This window comes from Typopeltis vanoorti, chromosome 9 (genome assembly GCF_054136105.1).
Source record: "Typopeltis vanoorti isolate ZY-2024b chromosome 9, IOZ_Tvanoo_1.0, whole genome shotgun sequence".
Lineage (NCBI taxonomy): Eukaryota > Metazoa > Arthropoda > Arachnida > Uropygi > Thelyphonidae > Typopeltis > Typopeltis vanoorti.
In genome coordinates, this window is record NC_143557.1 from 79,854,450 (window position 1) to 79,874,742 (window position 20,293).

Below are 20,293 nucleotides of genomic sequence, written 5' to 3' on the forward strand. Positions count from 1 at the left end.
GCAGTCTTATAATCGGACAAGTACTACCTGCTGTAGCCTTTGGTTTTGCGTAGTATGACCTTTATTATCCTTACGCCGTTAAACCCCTAATCAACCAGCCAACCTTACCGGACAATTACATTCAGCTATAGTTCGCCCACCATTTCTAGATCCCTTCTTGGCTTGGTGCCAAGAATAGTCGATTCATGCTGAAGGGGAGAAAGAAATGAAGGATGTACGAATTGGTCGCCAACATGCGAAATCACGTGCTTTCTTGTCTGTCGCTGTACTAGTACTAGCTTGATTTTTGTTGTTCTCTTTTTGCATTATTTTTTTATTATTAATTTGTATGATGGATCCAGTACAGTCCACAAGTTCTGTTGTTACACGTTTCAGTAGCTCTTGCAAAAGAATATTGAATAATATGCTGACATTCTGCGAAAAAGAATCGTCAGAAGGCCGTCTTCTTGTTCCCCTTTCTCAAGTCATAAAACGTGTAAGTGCGGACGTATCGGGGTCGACTGTTAAAAGAATTCGTAGGGAATCAAAAGGTGAAGGTAAGCCAAAATTTAAATCTCCTAAAAAAATAGCGCCAGAGAAAGAAAACCATCGAAACCGTAGCTTTGAATGATTTTGATGTAGACGTTATAAGAAGAGCTATTCACGAATTTTACGTGGTCGAGAAAAGAGTGCCAACTGTTCCGAAATTGATTCCTGTGCTTAAAGAAAAAATTAATTTTCCTTGGAAAAGAGAAACTTTAATGAAAATACTTCATGAAATCGGATTTTGTTTTAAAAAGTCCCAGAATAAAAGGAAACTTATCATGGAGCGAAGTGACATTGCTTTATGTAGAACGTACACTCTACGTACATTTTTCCAACTGTTATACAAGCAAAATAGTTAGACTTTAAAAACAACAATGTTCGTAAAAGAAAAGCTAAATTTTCCGACCTGTAATAATAAACAAACTCAGTTTGTTTATTATTACATCCCAGAAGACAGACTGATTACCCTATTATCGGAATGGATTCTCCTTTTTCTGACATGCGCAGAAGTGTCGAGGGACCTCAAATCGGTGGGCCAACTATACCACCTAACATTCTCCAAGCATCCACGACCACTGTTGAGATTCGAACTTTGAACTAGCTGAAGCAAATAATGCTGCAAGTCCAATGTATTATGTCTATTAATTTCTCTGACGGGTTTGTCTGCATTGCAGGATATAAAAACAAAAACAAAAAAAAAAGATCTTTCTACTCCCGCATTAGAACAGTAACTCACCTTCGGTTAAAAAGTCATAAATATTTTTTGCCTCTTAAACGAAATTCGAATCCACATCTTCCTAACCGAGGGGTCAGATCGTAATACTACCTGCTACTGAAGCTCTTTCCAAGCAGGGATGTGAAATTCATAGCTTACTGACTGCGATATTCCTCCCCCCCCCCCCTCTCTCTCTCTCACACACACAAACGCATTCCACTTTTGGTGTTCCCTTATATTCGATTGCTAGTTTCGAAAGAACCCGATTGGCAATATTTACAATCAAATGAATCTCAAATATTCCTATTAACTGTAAAATATCATGTTATATAAGTTATTTTAGAAATGTTTTAGATTTTTTTTCAGATAAAATATTCTTTTGAAGTGATTAAAACTTGTATGCTATAAAAAGCTCTCTTGAATATCGTTAGAATTGTTATCTCTGTTTTTCAAGTAAGAACCATAAGTTTCGATATTTTTCTGGAATGGTAACTTGTACATTAGGTTTGCATATACGATTGTGTGCTGCAAAATCCGCTTGTTGTTTCGGAGTGACGCTTAGACTCTAAGCGTCGCTCCGAAACATAATTTATTTAATAATAACCATCTCGCCTTTAAATAACACTTCTAAATTGGCTAAAGAAATCAATTTGCAAGCATAAGACAATAATAAAACACTCGTGCTGACGACCTTCTTACCGCTTGTGCTGAAATGTTAGGGGTTAAGGAAATTGTATCCAGAACAAACGTTTGGCAACGTTGTCGGCAAGCAGACGACAATATTGCCTGAGATAACAGGAAGTGTTATAACTTGCTTCTAGGAAACATGGTTAGGAAATAGAATCGTCTACTCTAGGTTAACAGAATAATTTGGACGCACCTCGAGCCGCATAGTTTCCTTTGTATTTTATTGTAAACTATTTTAGAATTAAGTGTGATTATTCTCAGAATGTTCTGAATAGACATTTCTAAGATGGAGATGATTCGTAGTAGAGGTTAGGTGTAGAGAGAATTGTAGATGTCCTCCCACGATGAGTCTTCGGACTCCTTGGAGGTATCAGGAATAATAATAATAATAATAAGCTATATATATATATATATATATGTAGAAATGTAGAAAATACCGAGAATGAAAAAGAATAAGGTTTAATGTTAAGATACTACTAGTTTCGTTGAATAAATCAACTTCTTCAGGTATCACAGGCAAAGAATTATATAAAATAACAGAGACATGATAAAATTACATCAACAGATCTAATATAAAACACAATAGTACATTTTAAAATAGGAATGCGTGCTGGAGTTCCAATTGAAGTTGACTACGTGTGTGAGCTGTCACGAGTGCGCCAATACTGAACAGTGGCAATGTGTGCGTCAGAAAGATTGTAGCTGAGGCTGTTGTTAATATGGGATGAATCGAGGGATATTCCTCTAGATTTGATAATCTTTCTTTCGAGTTCATTATAATACACATGGATATTAGAAGTTTGCGGCCAGTCTACGAGGTGTTGGCGGCCTTCATCCGAGTTAATAGAGAAGAGAACGTGGCTAGAGAGAGCTCTGGCCATGGTCCTATTGTAGGATATGTCTCTTTGGTGTTCTTCCATACGTAAAAGGATGGATTTAGCTGTCTGGCTGTAATATGGTTTGCCACATTCACACAAAATCTTATCGACTCCTGGATACTGAATAGGGAGATGTTTCACTTTAGGTCTACTTAGTATGGAGCAAAGTTTTGGAAACGTAGTGAAGCAAGTTCTAATGTTGATTCATCTCTCGATTCATCCCATATTAACAACAGCCTTAGCTGCAATCTTTCTGATGCACACATTGTCACTGTCCAGTATTGGCGCACTCGTGACAGCTCACTCACGTAGTCAACTTCAATTGGAACTTCAGCACGCATTCCTGTTTTAAAATGTATTATTGTCTTTTATACTAGATCTGTTGATGTAAATTTTATCATGTATCTGTTATTTTATATAATTCTTTGCTTGTGATACCTGAAGAAGTTGATTTATTCAACGAAATTAGTAGTATCTTAACATTAAACCTTATTCTTTTTCATTCTGGGTATATAGTCATTCAAACTAATTTTTTATAACATTATCTACCGAGTAAATATGAACGGTAATATATATATATATATATATATATATATATAGGTGCTTTAGGCGCCATCCCTAAAACATTGAAAAAACATCTAGAAGCACTCGAGTTAGATGGATTAAAAATTGGGTAGCTGCAAAAGGCCGCTTTGTTCGGCACAGCTTTCCTTTTCAGAAAGTATTTCCACAACTCATAGCCCTTGGGTAGGGCTCGAATTAGTGGAATATAACCAGCCTTTTCTTAAGTCTGAGGAAGCAAATCAAGCTTTAATGAATATTATATATATATATATATATTTGTGTGTGTGTGTGTGTGTGTGTGTGTGTGTGTGTGTGTGCGCGCGCGCGCGCTGCATTTAAACATTTATCATCAACATTAGTTGTAGTTTGTAGTACATTTTAAACGCCTGACTGGAACTTGCCAAACTACTTTTTTTTTTGTCCTAGAGGCCCACTTAAACTCATTCATTCATCCATATTTTTTTTAGTAACCAGATGCTCTTCCCCTTGATGTGCTTACGTGCCTCCGCAAGCATCACCAAGTGGTGCTACGTGACATTGCACTAGTAGGTCTAGGGCGCTTTAGTAGCGTTTCTCGAAATCTCTAAAATCTATACGTATATCGTTACCCTAGCAAGAACAAGCTGTCTTGTTCATTATATTAAAAAAAAAAAAAAAAGTGTTTGGCGGTTGGTTCTGTTATCGGAGTATAGGTAAGTAAATTCAATATATAAGCGTGTATGATATTCGCTACCTTTTTGGACAATTAAAAGAGAGAGAGAGAGAGAGAGCAAAACCATAAAAACTCGAAGTTCTGCCATATTGTAGATGACATCGTATTCAATTTTCATCACCCAGTGTCAGACAACCACCGCCTTTCTTATTGGAAGCTGAAGTAGCTTGAAAGCGTAGTCTTCAGAACAGAGTTTCCGAAGTATCTTTTAGCCCACTACAGCATATGTAGGTATAGTAGCCTATATATATTTAGTTAAATTTAAAAATACAACAGTATTTTCCAACCAAGTAAAAACAGAAATTAGCTCAGTTAAAAATTGAAGGTTTCTTTTTTATAAATTACAGAGGTGTGTAGTGACTGGATTATTCTTCCCATATGGCAAATACTCATAGCAAGTTCTTGCATGAGTATTCGTATAAAAGCAAGTTTCGTATTTTGCAGGTGCAATTTGGATTAACGTGGGGGAACACCCTGGTTCTGTCTTTCTTACAATGCTTCACGTATCCCAGTCTGATAAGTACAGTCGGTGATTAACTACCTTCTTGTTTTTGACCCAGCTGGGCGTAACCGTCTCAAAGTGACTGTGTGGTCGACTTGCGTGTAATTTACGAAACTGAAAACTTTAGTAGGTGGGAAATATTTTCATGTGCGGCAAATTGGGTGGTTAGGCCTAATGATATCTATAAATCAACCAGAAAAAAATAATAAAAAATAAATAACTAAAAAATAATGGATTCTAACCAGTTAAGGATATTAAACTGCAGTACTTAATATGAAAAATAGTCTTTCTACATAAGATTTATTCAAATAAATTAAATTTATGCTGATCTTGCCTAGAGACTCAATATGCTTACAGTTAGAGCTGGACAGGGAGAAAAAAAAAAGCTGGGGAAAGGAGTTAAGTATACTTGAAATAACTTTTTTTACGTAACTCTTATCCACAAAAGGTTGCAAATCCATAATACGTTAGTCGATTAACGGTGAGCTAATGAGTTATTTTTTATTTTTATTTATTTTCTTTACTTAATCCTGAAACTCTGCCTTAACGACAAACGTTTAAAACTGCTTCAGTTCTCCAGTTAGCAGGGTCGTGGTCTAGCACCGGATGATGATTTTCATCCCCCACATAAAAGACATTCACAAACATTTATGCTCACTGAGGGTTCGAATCCTGCAGCCCGTTGGTTGGAAAACGGCTAAGCTATCCATTCGGCCAACTAAAAGTCAATACCCCTGAGATTATGTGATTTTTCTGAGTTGCGTCATTAAAAACCCGAGTTTCGGGAGGGAAAAAAAAAAACTTGCATAATAAATAAGTTTATTTAATTAAACTTTTATTTATTATGCAAGTTGTTGATTTGGTAATTACTCATACGATTAATGCACCAGACCACTTTATTATGATGCTTGGAAGTTTTTTGATGATAGCGGTAATTTTCAAAAAAAAAGTATTCACTTTAGTTCAACTATCTTCGAGTCTTTTACTGAAAAAAAAAAACAACCCAAAACGATATATCTTTTAATTTAAAATACCTAAGCAAAGATTGCGTTTAATCTTGTTATCTTCTTTTATGCAGTCAGCACAGTAGGCAGTGACGACACTCTCAGAAAAGACTTGGGTTCGAATCGTATGCAGTGCAATGCATATTTATGATGGCTTTTCAACTGAGGATGAGTTAATTGGTTTCATACAGAGTTGGCAGGTTTCTCCATCCCGGCAACTCCGATTTTTACTCCCACAAAACGTACGGTTAACAGACCTACGTTTTTCATTCAGAGTAAATTCAATTAAATCAAACTAAATCAAGCTAATATTATTAAATTTGTAAAGTTAAGCAATAAACAGAATTTATCGTAATATTTTGATTTTGGATTTTTTTTATTCTAATGCTTCCCCCCCCCCCCCCACACACACACCCTCCGAACATATCATTAATCACTACTATTCTCGGTAAAAAATAAAAAGAAAAAATAAACTGCACTTCACCCTTCAAGATCGAGTGTTGACCTGAACGGATATTCAGTTTGGCAACAGGGGAAAAGATAGAAAGATCTGATTATATGAGGGCTTATGTCTGAAATAGATAGGAAAGTAAATATGTGAGCAGGGTGGGGGGGGGGTGTAGAAAGGCGTTCATATGATACTTTTGCATTCTCGTGCTTCTCAGAAGGGAAGTAAGTCACACATATATCAAAAGCAGTTCTTGACCTTCGATTATTTCAGCGAAATTTTTAATCAGAACTATTTACTCTTAAGCAGTTTTCTGTTGCTAACTGGAAACTCACTTCATTTTCTTCGAAAGGAAATTCTTCCCATATGTAAAGGCGGATATATAATTTCTATCAACTCAAACATTCTCTTAAACTATCAAGACTCTCCATAATTCTCATACGTAGTTGGAAAGATTTTTCCTTTTGAAGACTCCATTTTCTTCCCCAGAAAAGCAGGTAAACCTACCAGAAGAACACACACAGTTAGCGCCATAATACACTGACCTCATAGCCTTAGTTCCATCAGTCATAATTTCAAACAACGCCAAGTCGTTTCCAGTAAGAGGGGGGGGGGAAGTAAGTAAGAGGATCACTTGTAGTTCGACAGTGCACTTTAATGGATTTCTCCGTTATTTTAGAAATGCATTGTATTCCTATTGGACCAAACGCTTCGTGCGTAAATAAATAGCACATTTTATTCTAAAGGAAAAAGGGGTTGCGCACTGGCTATGAGGCCAGTGGATTATGGCAGCCAGCTGCGTGTGCTTTTCTGGTAAGTTTACCTGTTTCGCGGTAGAAAAAAAAAACGGAATTTCCAAAAGGAAAAATCTTTCCACCTCCGTATGAGAATGATAGAATAATGGAGGGTCTTGATAGTTAGGAGAATTTTTGAGTTAATAAAAATTATGTATCCGCATTTACATATGTTCAGAATTTCTTTCGAGAAAATGAAGTGAGTTCCAGTTTACAATAGAAAACTGCGTAAGAGTGTGAATCGTTCTGATTAAAGGTTTCGCTGAAATAATCGAAGCTCAACAACTGCTTTTTATATACTCTATATGTGATTTCCCTTCTTCGAGAGCCTCCCTAGCTCAGTCGGTATAGACGAAGCCCTTTGGTCGGAAAAACCTGGGTTCGATTCCCGTCAGTGACGTGAGGAACCCTTATCTGGTCTCTTTCGACGAAAGGAGAGCTAGCCGGTCTCATAAGGAGGTGGAGGATTTTTCTCTAGGAAACTCGGGTTTTTCGTCTCAGAACAGGCAAACCGCCCCCGTGAACACACTTCTACAGACAAAAATACTTCTTCTCCCCAACATTAGTCTCTGCGACAAGTCAGTTGGGATCGCGCGCATAAGGTCGCATCAGGTAAAAAATGGCCGATCCCAAATAGATAGGATAAGGCACAAGAAGAAGTGCTTGGCATTGGTTAGTTCATCCTGACCAAAGGCTGTTGGCATTATTCAGACAATAATGGATAGAATGTGAAGGGTATAGCTCATGAAGGGTATAGAGAAAAGAATGGGGGGGAAAGGAGTATTGTACTGACGATAGAACTGCAGTCAAAATAGAGTAGAAGTTCAACTGGAGCCTACTGAAAGTGAACGTGAGTTCAATTGTAAAGTTCTTATAAACGGTTCTTTGTATCCTAGATGGGATTCTAAGGCAATAGAAATACAATATAGAAATAGAAATATACACTATATATAGAAATACAATATACAAAATAGAAATATAGTGCATCTAGACATCCATAATTCCTTTTTTTTTTTTTTTTTTTTTGCTCTTCTAGCATATGATTTGCAAGTCGCTAATATAACAAGTTCCTTTCTACCACTTAAGAAAACCAACGAGGTTGAAACAGTTCTGTCTTGTAGTGGAATCTTAAAAACGAACTTTAAAAAAAAATGTAAATGTACAGGGCATTTAGTTGCCTATGTATCTTTTTAGTTCGGTATTACGAGCGCGTTTGCCGAGTGTTATAAGCGTCGGGGACAGCAAGATTGCAATTTGAGCTTTACGTTTTTGTGTTTACAGTAAATGCTTGATATATATTCATAGAAGAGGCACGACAGATGCCACTATCTCGTGATCCTAAACCCTAACTCGAATTGTGGTTTGAAATAGTGTGAATTCCACAGTCGATATTTCTGAGTTGCGAGATTATAAACCTCGGTTTCCTGAAGGGGAACCTACTCACATGAAGAATCGACTAACCCGGGGACCGGTTGAAAATGCTACCTTGAAAAGTTCCTCTAATCAGTAGCTAGAATCAACCTATGACTGCCTTTTTATCTCCGCTGTCTAAGATTATTGAACTAAGAATGATGCCACAAACTACAGATTCCGTTCTTAGGAATACATTTACTTTTGAGATTTTAAATATCAACATTTGCAATTGATCCTCCATAAAAATTGGAACAGAAATTTAAATGGAAATTTCCCATCTTATTGTCTGATCAATCAGATCACAATATTGATAATGATAGTGGCTTGGGATCACATAGATATGTTCTCTGAGCACCATATTGCTTGTTCGGCAAACTAGTTAAATTCGCTCAACAAGTTATCACACTATGAAAGTGCATTTTTTCAAATTAAAGTAAATATATACAAGCTATTTTATGCACTTACCTCGCAGTAGATTTTAAATTTTGAACAGTTCTCCATTAGAAGTGTTATACTTTGTATTATTATTAATATTATTTCCAGGTAGCAAGGAGATATTTCAAAATTAATAATAACGTCTCTCAATCCACGTAAATTTTAATGAAATGACTATAGCTGTTGTATAAAATGCAGAACAAACTCACAACTTAACATAGAAAACACAGATTTACATGCTAAATACAGAGAAACATCGTGTGGTGCTTTGGTCCATCTCTTGTTTATTTTGAAGCTGCAGTATACGCTGTCTCTTCTCAGCCAACATGTTATCTCTATTTTTCAATGTATAATCGGATGCATTAGGTATTGCGGCAACTACGGCAGAGCCCATGGCTATTCGGGAAAAGTTCGCATTTGTCTGATGGTGCCAGCGGTCGTTAACATCATCGTAACATTCTACTTCATCACTTTCTACTTCGTCTCTTTTAAGTCCACCAACAGCATATATAATACCATTTACTACCTAAAAGTATAATAGCATATCAGCATTACTGTTTAGTTTATTATCTGTCTAATGACATTCCATCATTTCGCTATTATTATATATACAGTATATAATAAGTTTTGAGAAAAATTACTAATCCAATTACTAATGCACATATCAGTGAAAGATTAATACTGTATATATAACTTTGGTAAATGATACAACGGAAACGTGTGAAAGCAAGAAAATCGCCAAAATTCGAAATAATAAAAGTAGTCATCTGTCTTCCAGACATTGGCTGATCAAAAGCATCAGTGATATTCAGTACCGTCGACAGAGTGTAGCATAGAGGCTGCCTGCTTCACAGCGCCGCTTAATTAAGGGCGCTCGTTCAGCCATATTGCGGTAGGCGCCGTATTACGGCAAGATATTTTACATCTGATGTAGATGCAATAGATTTATTTGAAGAATTAGAAATTCTCCCAAAAATCATACAAGAGAAAAGTGATCCTCACCAAATTTTATCATATATATATATATATATATAACCAAAATCTTGTGGAAATTTATCCCAATGTAACCCCCCCCCCCCCTAAGGATATTGTTAACAATTCCCGTCAGCGTAGAAAGTGCAGAAAGAAGTTTTTCCAAGCTTAAACTGATTAAAAATTATTTGCAAACAGCAACGACCCAAGAAAGATTGGTTGGTCTAGCAAGTATATCGATAGAGGCGGAGAGAGCTCGTAATTTAAATTTAGAAGAGCTTATAAACAGTTTTATTGTGCGATATCCCCGTAAAGCAAACATGTAATTAATATTATTATGTAATTTTTTTACATTAATGTTTCTCTTGTAATAAAAACAAAACAGCAATTGGAGATTTTCTTATATTTTTATCTTATAATCCATCAGGGGCGATATTTAATTGTTTGCCTCAGGGCACGATCTGGCTACGGACCTGGTGATATTTATTCCACTTTATTTTCTGTGTGTATTACTGTTAAGTACATAGCTGTTGTTTGAATGGGTATAAAGTTTGAATTTATTTCGAATTAGAAAATAAACTCTCAACTTTGAAATAATTGTTAGAGTTTTTATATTAGTTAATTCGGATAATCAAAGAAATCTCCCCGAAATTCGATCAGTGTTTTGACATGAATTTCTCCATTCGAATAACCATCAAATTTTTGGCCTGCTTTTGTGCAAACCTCATAATTTTCCCCCTTCCGTTCCTTAAAATTTCTGTCTCCATTGCTTCAATCTACATTTTAGTAATGGAGAAATCCATGAACAGTGAAGTTATACATGACCATATTTCTCTTGAATAATTAATGATCGCCCGCATGAATTTCGTCACTGTCAATCTACAGGGAACCCGCTTACCTAAGCATGGTTAACATCAAGGCAAATAACTCTGTATACCAAATTTAGAGCGTTTTTTATGTACCCCACTCATAAAAGGTTGTTATAGTCCAGCGTAAGGTTTAGTAGCTTGAAGGGTGCTTTCTATTGTCTACTCCTTCTCTTCTATGTACACAACATTCTAAAAAGTATTTGAGCATCCCTTTGAAATTGGTTACCATGCAATTCCATGTATACGCAGGTAAGGAGGCAGAGAACACAATACGTATCAGTAATAGTCCGATAAGTATGGGTTGGAATAAAGCATTTGGAAACTAAGCACCTTACTCAAAGAGATCCATTGTCTAATGATATATACGAGTATTTGTCGTTATTTGCTGCAGTGGACCTACCAAAGTCAACAGCAGAGTGGACGAAAGCGGGAAAGAAGAACAGAGGGAATAGATCCTGTAAGACTGGCTCTAGATGCACAAGAAATACATTCTATTTTAATAACAAAGCATAAGAAATTTTTAACGATGAACAAGAATAACATTATTTTAAATAAATAAATAAAATCAATCAGCTAATGCCTTTTATTCCCTTATTGGGAGCAAGCGGGACCTTTTAACCATACCCAGCTTTTGGAGACTGAGTGGGCAGTTCAATCTTCACCGGTAGCCAGAGATAGCTGACCCATGTCTATCACTAATTATAGGCGGCACCGATGAAGAGACGGGTAAACAAGTGCTGTTCATCTCTTGGTGCCTAATATTAACAGGATATGTTACTTGAAATAATGTGGGCTCTACGGTCGATTTCCTTGAGTTTACGGGAAGAAAAATCCGAGTTTTCGGGAGAAAAACCCGCTTGCCCGTGCCAGAGATTGACTAACTCGGGAACACGTCGAAGATAGGCTTAGAAACAGTTCCTGCAGTCGGTGACTAGACTTGGACTTAAGTCTACCTTTGGGCAGCTTAGCGCAGAGAATTCAAGCTCCACTTCCACTGAGCTACACAGTCCTATTATTTTCGTATACTTGAATAATATCTCTGTACTTTTTAGCCTGTTTTCTTGGCACAAAAAGGCGAAAATTTGGTATCAGTATTATGGTTATAGCGCATGATCAGCATACTACTTATTTTGGTTGGTCACCTATGCATGCGTTTATTGTACTTATGTTACAGATGGAAGAAAATGTCATGCTAATAATGGATAAGGCCAACTGGCTTCTCTAGGATGAGGTCAGTATATCCTACTGCTAATACTATGTTGCAATGACTGCACTGAAGGAGGAACAGCAACAAAACCAGAACTAGTCCAAATGGTTGCATGAATGAACAAAACGATCCACATTTGATTCATTTCCTTATTGCTAATCAAACTTATTCAACGTATGCTGGTGACCTAAGCCTGTAGAGAATACATTAATGTCTTTCAGAATGTGGTTGACAAAGTTCAAGATTCTGAATTGGAGAGATCTGAATTAGCAACCTGTTAGTTACGAATGGCATTTTCGTTCTTTGTTATAGGAATTAAGTAACCCTTTATTCTGAGATTTGATTTCCTCAATTGGGATTTACTTCACTTCCTGAACTGTTTTTCTTTAGCAAACAAACAAATATTTTCATGCCTATTATCGACTGGGAGTAATAAGAACCGTTTACTTCTGAGTTTCGTTCACTAGTTTACACGTCATAGCAGGTCACTGAAACCATTAGTCTCAAGAAAGTTCATTTAGTTCACTCGTTCATCTTGTTTGCCTCAGTTGCTCACATTTCGACTGTGCGTCAGCAGTTCCTTGCATAAATTTACGTTCAGGTTTTCTAGCATAATCATTGAGTGGAACAAGAATGAAGATCATTTAATAAATTAGTTAAATATTTACATGACTACGTTTCGGTAGTTTAAGCTAGCATTATTAAGGCTCAAAAGACACACATTCAATTATTATTGACAGGCAGATAACGCAGTGGGTGGACCAAAATTTGTTTAGAATTATATCGTTCATTGGTTGCAATTATTTCCAATCGTTTCGAATATTTGTGTAGAAATTTGACTTTCTTCCACCAGATGTCACGATTTTTATTCAAGGCATGTCATGCTAAATCTGCTTTTCGATTGTCCATACCGTATGTACACTGCTTGGAAAGAAGTCAACGGACACCATAGTGTGAGGAGCAAACAGTCATTCGCCCACCTTAATAAGATGTAGGACCTCCTTTCGATACGATAAATGCAGTAAAGTGTACAATAGTGATCAGTGGCAATTTTGGACCATTCTTCCTGTTGGGATGTAATGAGGTCCTGGATTGTTGTGGGAGGACGTCCCTTGATATTCATCTCCACAAACCATGCAGTTACAGCAACAGCCATAATTATGACACAGCACATAGTCGGCATGCAAAGAGACAATGGTGAGTTCCGTCGGAGCGTCACAAAGTAGGAAGCATTGCATTGTCCAAAATGTTCAGATACCTCTCGGGGTTCAATGTTCGTGGCGCCACAAACAGAGGTCCGAGGCCAAACCAGAAAAAACAGGACCATACCATCACACCACTACTTCCGAATTTCCTAGTTGGAGTTTGGTAGGAGATGTTCAGGCATTCGCCACACCCATACTGTCCAACTGCTCGGTACAGTGTGTAGCGTGATTCGTTGTTCCATAACATACCTTTCACATCCACTGTACACGCTATTTGCACCACTGAAGACGACGAGTATGTTAGTTCTGGTAATCTGGGGCTTGCATATTGCGGTTCTACTATGGAAAACCTATGATGTGTACCTCGGTTCTGAATGTTTTTGTGCAGATTCGTGTTCCAGTCGATGCCCGAAACTAGGAATTCAATGTTTTGGCTGACGAATGGTAGTTTTTACATATTATCCTTTGTAGCACCCACGGGCACGTTCGGTGAGTAAGATAGGTTGTCCAATGTGGGTAGCACTTGCAGTTGACTCCGTGGACTTTCCCTTTCTCAGTATGGTATTATTGATTGTTGAATTGGGATGACCAAATTTGTCGATAATTTGTCGAACAGATAGGCCTGCAACATTACGTCAAACTCCGTCAGTTCCCTTTTCGCTGCCATTTGACCCGAACACAGTTGCACTGACTTGGGAACATCATATTCCTTCAATTTATACTGGCGACGAACACGTGACTTATTACATGGCACGATGCACCTTGCCTATGGACGTGTCCGCTGACTTCTCTCCAAGCAGTGTATGTTTTGTATTTTTAAATGACTGACGAACTATCTACCTTAGTCCTCTCTCTCTCTCTCTCTCTTTGTAGGAAATATGAAGAACTTAATACAAAAACTAATTCATGTAGTTCTTCGGATTTAATCAGTCACGAGCTACCCATTGCTGCTTGGTACAGCGTGAAAAAATATTTTAAAAAATAATTAAAAAGCAGTTGAAAATCATTACATGAGACACGCTTAGGAATCCAGATAGGAGAAACTTCTTCAATGAAGAATAAGAGAAATATTTCCTGTTTTGCATTCTTTCTCATTTAACATCTAAATTTAGGAGATATGATTTGCTAAACCTCAAGAAAATGGAAAGCGAAAAGAAACTTATTTACCTCCATACAAAACTGGCAACGAGGATTAAGCATTTGAGCTATGATGGTCCACGTGTCAGTTGCTGGGTCGTATCTTTCTGTACTGGATGATGTCTGGAAGCCATTATATCCACCAGCTGCGTATATGTAATCGCGATGACTAACGATACATAACTCACTCCTCGCAATTGTCATGGAACTGACTGTCATCCACTCGTTCATATCTGGGTCGTAGGTTTCCACTGACTTGATATGCCTCTTTCCGGAATATCCACCAGCAATATAGATGGCTCCGTTGAGCTGTGTGGCAGATGCCCATGCTCGCTTGTAGTTGAGGGAGCGTACGAACTTCCACTGAAATTTCCGAACATTTAATTTTTTTAGAATGAGAATAAAAACTGTTTCATTTTAACAAAAACTAATAAGAATATAGAAAATAAGCACAGTTTTCACGCATACTTTACTGTTTTGTACCAACAGAACATGCCCCCACACCTTGACACTACCGCCACAACTTTGAGTTCTGTCTACAAGGCAACCTGGGTCATGGTTTCAGAGGCTCCTGCCAAACTCTCTCTCTCTCTCTCTCTCTCTCTCTCTCTCTCTCTCTCTCTCTCTCTCATCTCTCTCTCTCTCTCTCTCTCTCTCTCTACCGTCGGTGCAGAACAATGTGTACCATGACTCGTCGGACCACATGACTTTTGTCCGGTCTTTCAGTGTCCAGTCAGGTATCCCTTACACCATTGTGGACGAACTTTCCGGTTTTTTTGCAGAAAGCAGTGGTTTCCCGCATAGGCATGCCACTGCCAAGCGATTCTCTTTGATTCCCTGTGTATAGTTCGGTACGGTATGGGTCGGGAACAGCCTTCATTAAATGATTCGGTCAAATGTTGCACACAGAAAGTTCTGTTTGTCCGTATAAGCCTTCGCTGACGACGGTCAGAGAAGGCTTATACGAATGTCTTATGACCACAGTTACGCCTCTTAGATAAGCAACATAGATTATTTTTACAGTGATTAAACATCTGCGATTTCTCAAAAGATGAGATACCGAAGTCTGCCCTTCTGTCTGTTGTCAGCAGAGCTGACTGAAAACAGAATTGGCAGAGCTAACTGATTTTGAAAGCAGCAGCTCTGCTGATTCTGCTTTCAGTCAGCTGAATTGGAAATCGATAAAGCATTTTCCTCTTCTATTCGTAAGAACTCTAAAAATTGTAATTTTATTTTCTCATAATAGAAAATTCAATCAATAATCAATCAGTGAACAAGATTTTTAAAAAAATACAAGATTAAATTAAAAAATCATATTAAAAATACTCGGAGTTGGTTTCATCCAAACGGAATCTTGTTAACAAAGCGAAATGCATCTTTGGAGAGTAAATCGGCAGTGCGATTGGAAGAAGAACGTGAGAAACATATTCAACAGAGGCACTAGTTATCCATTCTCAGAAGGATGTATCAAGATTTCCTTCTGCTGCAAAAGAACAAATCCAACCTAAGAACATATGCAACTGTGAAACAGTACACGCAGATAACGTGGTCTTAGTTTGCCTACAAAATTAGTTTCTTCTTAACGCGGTCGTAAGGACAACGTGATTTGCCTTGCGGTAGAAAATATCTGGTGGCTTGAACTCGATCTTGGACTCGAGGAACCTTTAAAGGGTTTATCTCGTAGACATGCGTTGGAACTATGACCGAAGGAACTTTGAACCATGATGCCATTTGTAGCTTGTCTGTTAATTGCAGGCTTTCTCTCTTTGCCTAGAAAGATTCACTTTCTCAGAATATATTTTCCACTTTCGTCTGAGATCGATTTACTCCACTTAAAATTTTAAAAGTGTAGGAAATTTTTCTCGTAACTAATGTCATTCAAGCTAGTGTTTTCATCCAGAAAGCATGCTTTCTTTTGACTTCGTCAAAAAGCCATTGAGCTATGCCTCGTTTTCCAAGAAATGTGCCAAAGTTGTCCAAGATAAGAATGAAGCATACAGCTTTCATCAAAATATAAGCTTAAAATATATGCGAATTGTTCATAATTGATTTTTAAAGAATAAAACTCATAACGCTTGTAAGCATGTAAGAGAGTCTTATTTCCATCTTTTTTTTTTTTTTTTTTTTTTTTCAGTCTCTTCGGTTCTGAACTGTGAGTGCGGGAACGTTATATATATAATAATTCTTGCAAAGGATCTGGTTGCTAAGGCAGTGGGTTAGCATTGCTTCTTTAAAATTCACATTTGTAGGAAGCCAGCCATTTTTACAAATATACGGATAGGTCTATTGATCCATCGCAAATCTATTTGATTTGTGATGGATCAAACATTCTCTTCTTCGCATTCATGCAATTTCTATGAATCATGATCTATTTAGATCATGATTTAAAAATTCAAACGGTTGTGACCTACCTCATTTTTTGTGGGATCGAACTTTTCGACATTCTTTAATATCGTCTCTCCTGCTGATCCTCCGATAGCATAAATACATCCATTACAAACAGCCACACTGAGGGATGATCTAGGAGGAAAATACAACTAAATTACAACTAATAAAAGTATCTTGGAGTAAAGGATCATTGCTTTATTCTAAACTCTCTCAGTTCATATAATTATTTAATTGACAGAGTTTGAAATTATTTTCTATGTCTTTTTATATTTGTTGCCAGTAATACTAGGAAACAATGCGGGTAGTTTTTTTTTTTTTTTTTTTAAACAAAAAACTCTTGACTAGTTGGTATTTCCAGTTAAAGAATGTTCCACAGTGTTATTAATATTGAAGATACATGAAAAATAAAAGAAATAAGAACGTTAGCGGCAAATGTTGAACGCATCATTTTTGAACATGCTGAATATTCTCACCTTGCTCGACGCATTGATGATATATCCCCTCCATTCTTTTTTAACCACATTGAAAGAACGACAGCTGCGTAAACAGTCGTCCTCATTACGTCCGCCGATAACATAAATATCATGGCCAATTACGGCACATTTGTGGTAGGCTCGTTGACACTCTTCGTCGTCATCAGATACCTATGTAACGATATTAACATATTATTTATTTTCTAAACATATCCAGATTTTGTGGATTTATTTCTCTAATGATTTTTCGTATATACTTTACCACCTCTCCTTTATATGTATTAAATAAAATTTAGATAATTTTCGGTTTAGATTTTTTTTTTTAAATTTCAATTTATTTAAAAATTATCAAAAATATAAAATTTTTGATATATGCCGATTTTTTAGGCTTCTGTCATGTGCCTCTCAAAATCTATCACCAAGAAAAATAGTTGCATAACACAGTAATTTTTTAAAAAATAATTTTTTTATGTGATCAATGTTGGGAATGGGACTAAAATTCTTTGTTTTATATTTCTGAATGGTTTCCCGTTTTTGAGTTTTTTTTTTTTTTTCTTGCATGTATCTTTTAGTAAAATAATGAGTAGGGAATATCAGAACAAACAAATAGCAGTCAGATAACATAAGTAAATAGTAAAAATTCAAATAAAATAATACTTATAACCGAAGAGATGTAAGTGTAGGTACTCGAATAAAACGCAATATGAAAATGAAGCTAGATGGTCATAAAAAAGATGCGGCTCGCAATGGAATGATATTAAATAATTTAATTTAATACGAATTTAATAGGTAAATACACAAAATGCGTTTATATTATTAAATTCGATGTACGTCCGTATGCAGGTTATTTCTGAACTCTAAATGGACTGATTTCATTGAAACTGCACGTTTCGAATTCTTGCAAACGAAATGAGGAAGAATCATCTCAACCATCGAAATTTTATGTAGCAATAATTGTACTCTGGCTCGATGGCATTTAACAGAATTTGGTATTTAGTAAATTATACTACAATACGTTCATGCTGCTCAGTTTTTTTTTGCTTGGGGGGGGTAATTCGCATCATTCTTAGTGGCAAAACGAGTCGAACTAATGATAATTCCGCACTGGCTAGATGGAATTTCACGGAATTTCGTATTTAGGATCTCTATTACGGTTTGTCAAATCTCAATTTTTGTTTCAAGTCCTAACCATTTTTTAGTAGCAGAATTCAGCAAAACAAAATTATACGTGTACAGCAGAAGCCAAAATCTGGTTTAATGTTTCATGAATAGTACTATAACCTTTATAACACTCTCTTCATATTTTTGTACTGCCATTCGATAAAGCTCTTTGAATACCGTAATTTATTTATGACAGACATTATGACAGTTCTTTGAAAATAATTCGAAAAGATAATAATAATTCCACTTTGGGTTAATGGAATTTAACTGAAACTTGGTATTTATGATCACTATTAAAATGTGAATCATTTCAGTTTTGGTTTCAATAGGATCAGTTTAATGTCAAAACTAAATAAAGATAAAATTATGTGTGTAATACATAATTTTATCCTTATGGGTAAATATAGGTAATTACTTTTGAGTGAAATATAACAGGTATTGCATATTCAGACAAAGTACCGCTTTAAATGATGATACAACAACAACTTGGAAATCACCGTAAAACGCAACATCTGTCACTTTGTCCGTATTTTTCTCTCTCTTCCTGAAGAACTTCGTCATTTTACTTTTGGTTATTTATATTTAATATTTAATCGATTCTGAACTATACTGTTCCTTTTTTTTTCTGTCCTGCACTCCCCCCCCCTCTCTCTCTCTCTCTCATTATGCGAACAACTTTTTACTTACCACAGTCCACAGATCTGCTTTACTATCATAAGTTTCTATGCAGCCGATTTCTAAGTCATCGAAGCATCCTCCAATGATGAAGAGCACTTCGTGAGGAACTCGAGGACGAGCAAAGGGTGGTGTGGTCATATCCACCTTAGTTATCAGAGGAAGTTTTAGAAGAAGCTTGAACTTTTCTAGTAAGAAATCTTGACATGCCTCATTCTTTTTCACGAGACTATAATTGGCTATATTGTTAAATATGAAATCTGCTCTGATAAAAGCCAATCTCAGGGTATGCATAAGACGGAAAAGGGCTGTTTGTCTGTTCGGAAAATCCTTCTCTATCCATTGAATTATGGCGATCCAGGCGTCTTCTTCTTTAATATTAAGAGAGTCATCCTTCAAAAGTTCTAACATTTCATCAAATGATAGCTCAAAGAAATCAGGCGCTTTACGATGAACTGAACTAAAGTTGATCAGTAAGTACCTGAAATAACAACGAAAGTTATTACGTTTCAATTTCACATTTAATTAAAAAACCTTCATTATTAAGTTATAATACTAATCTACATCGATAGTTTTCCTTATTTCATCTATTAAGGAGTACAAAGTTTATCTTCGCATTTTTTTGCTTGTATCGAAACTTTTCCTTTATGTTTTTATAAACGTAATTTACAATAGGAAATTTTTATTAAAAAAGTAGAAATACGGAGTATGTATATATATATATATATATATTAATGACAATAATGAGAGCTTTTAGGTTTTCCTACATTGATTTCATGTCATTTATACAATTTGGATAATGAAATTTTAACGAAAATCAAAATGACTGATAGAGTAAAAGCATTTCAAATTCCTTTTTTTTTTTTTTTTTTAATCTATCCAGCCAGAAGAACGCTGTCATATATTGAGAGGGGGGGAAAAAGATCCGAATAATTATTTACTGAATTAAATATAAATAAATACATCTGGAAAAAAAATCACTGGTTTTCTGTAGACGTTTACAAAAAAGAATCGTCTATTTATTTTTTAATTTTTTAATTATCCTAGTTGTTGGGCATGTATTGCTCTGAATTATAATATAATTCATAATTCATTTTATGCATTCTTAGCCTCATATTCCCCTGTAGTGCATTAATTGCATTCCAATACTTTCCCTTTTGGTTGGTTTATTTACAACACTCCACCAGAAAAGAAAAAAAAAAAAAGAAAAAGAAAAAAAGATGTGGTCTGGCTAAAATATTTAAATCGAAAAGTTCTTGCAAACTTAAAAATTTTTTTTTTTTTTTTACATATTGTAGTATTAAAACATTTAATGCAGGGGCTTCTTAATTTTTTCTGAATAGGTGGCGACACAAATAGCTGTTAATCTATTATATATTTGATATAATAGATTAACATAATAGTTGATATTCTGTTCCAAACATGGCGTCGCTCCTGTCAGTGTCCATGCGAGGTTAACAAGCAAGTGCTGTTCAATGTGGGTTTTGTACTCACACTAAGCGTATCACGTTAAGTAACATTTATCGGGT

General features: G+C 36.0%; 2 protein-coding genes across 4 annotated transcripts in view; one reads left to right on the top strand and one right to left on the bottom strand.

Moving 5' to 3' along the window:
* The window catches only part of LOC150103189 (kelch-like protein 38), a 161,907-nt gene that overhangs the window by 7,834 nt on the left and 133,780 nt on the right, over positions 1–20,293 (top strand). The window lies entirely within an intron of this gene.
* LOC150103190 (kelch-like protein 10) lies at positions 14,400–19,032 on the bottom strand. The gene is made up of 4 exons (XM_090398407.1): positions 18,777–19,032; positions 16,929–17,099; positions 16,479–16,587; positions 14,400–14,430 (listed from the first exon to the last, which is right to left on the bottom strand). Exons 1-3 carry the CDS (start codon positions 18,903–18,905, stop codon positions 16,561–16,563), a joined length of 327 nt encoding a protein of 108 aa, XP_090254533.1. The 5' UTR covers positions 18,906–19,032; the 3' UTR covers positions 14,400–14,430; positions 16,479–16,560.

Bases quoted from the DNA above. Each gene is read 5' to 3' on its own strand.
- LOC150103190 (XM_090398407.1), bottom strand. From the start codon at position 18,905: ATGACCACACCACCCTTTGCTCGTCCTCGAGTTCCTCACGAAGTGCTC. The intron at 17,100-18,776 runs GTAAGTAAAAAG...ATCGTTACATAG, and splicing joins AAGCAGATCTGTGGACTGTG to GTATCTGATGACGACGAAGA. The intron at 16,588-16,928 runs GTGAGAATATTC...TTTTCCTCCTAG, and splicing joins TCATCAATGCGTCGAGCAAG to ATCATCCCTCAGTGTGGCTG.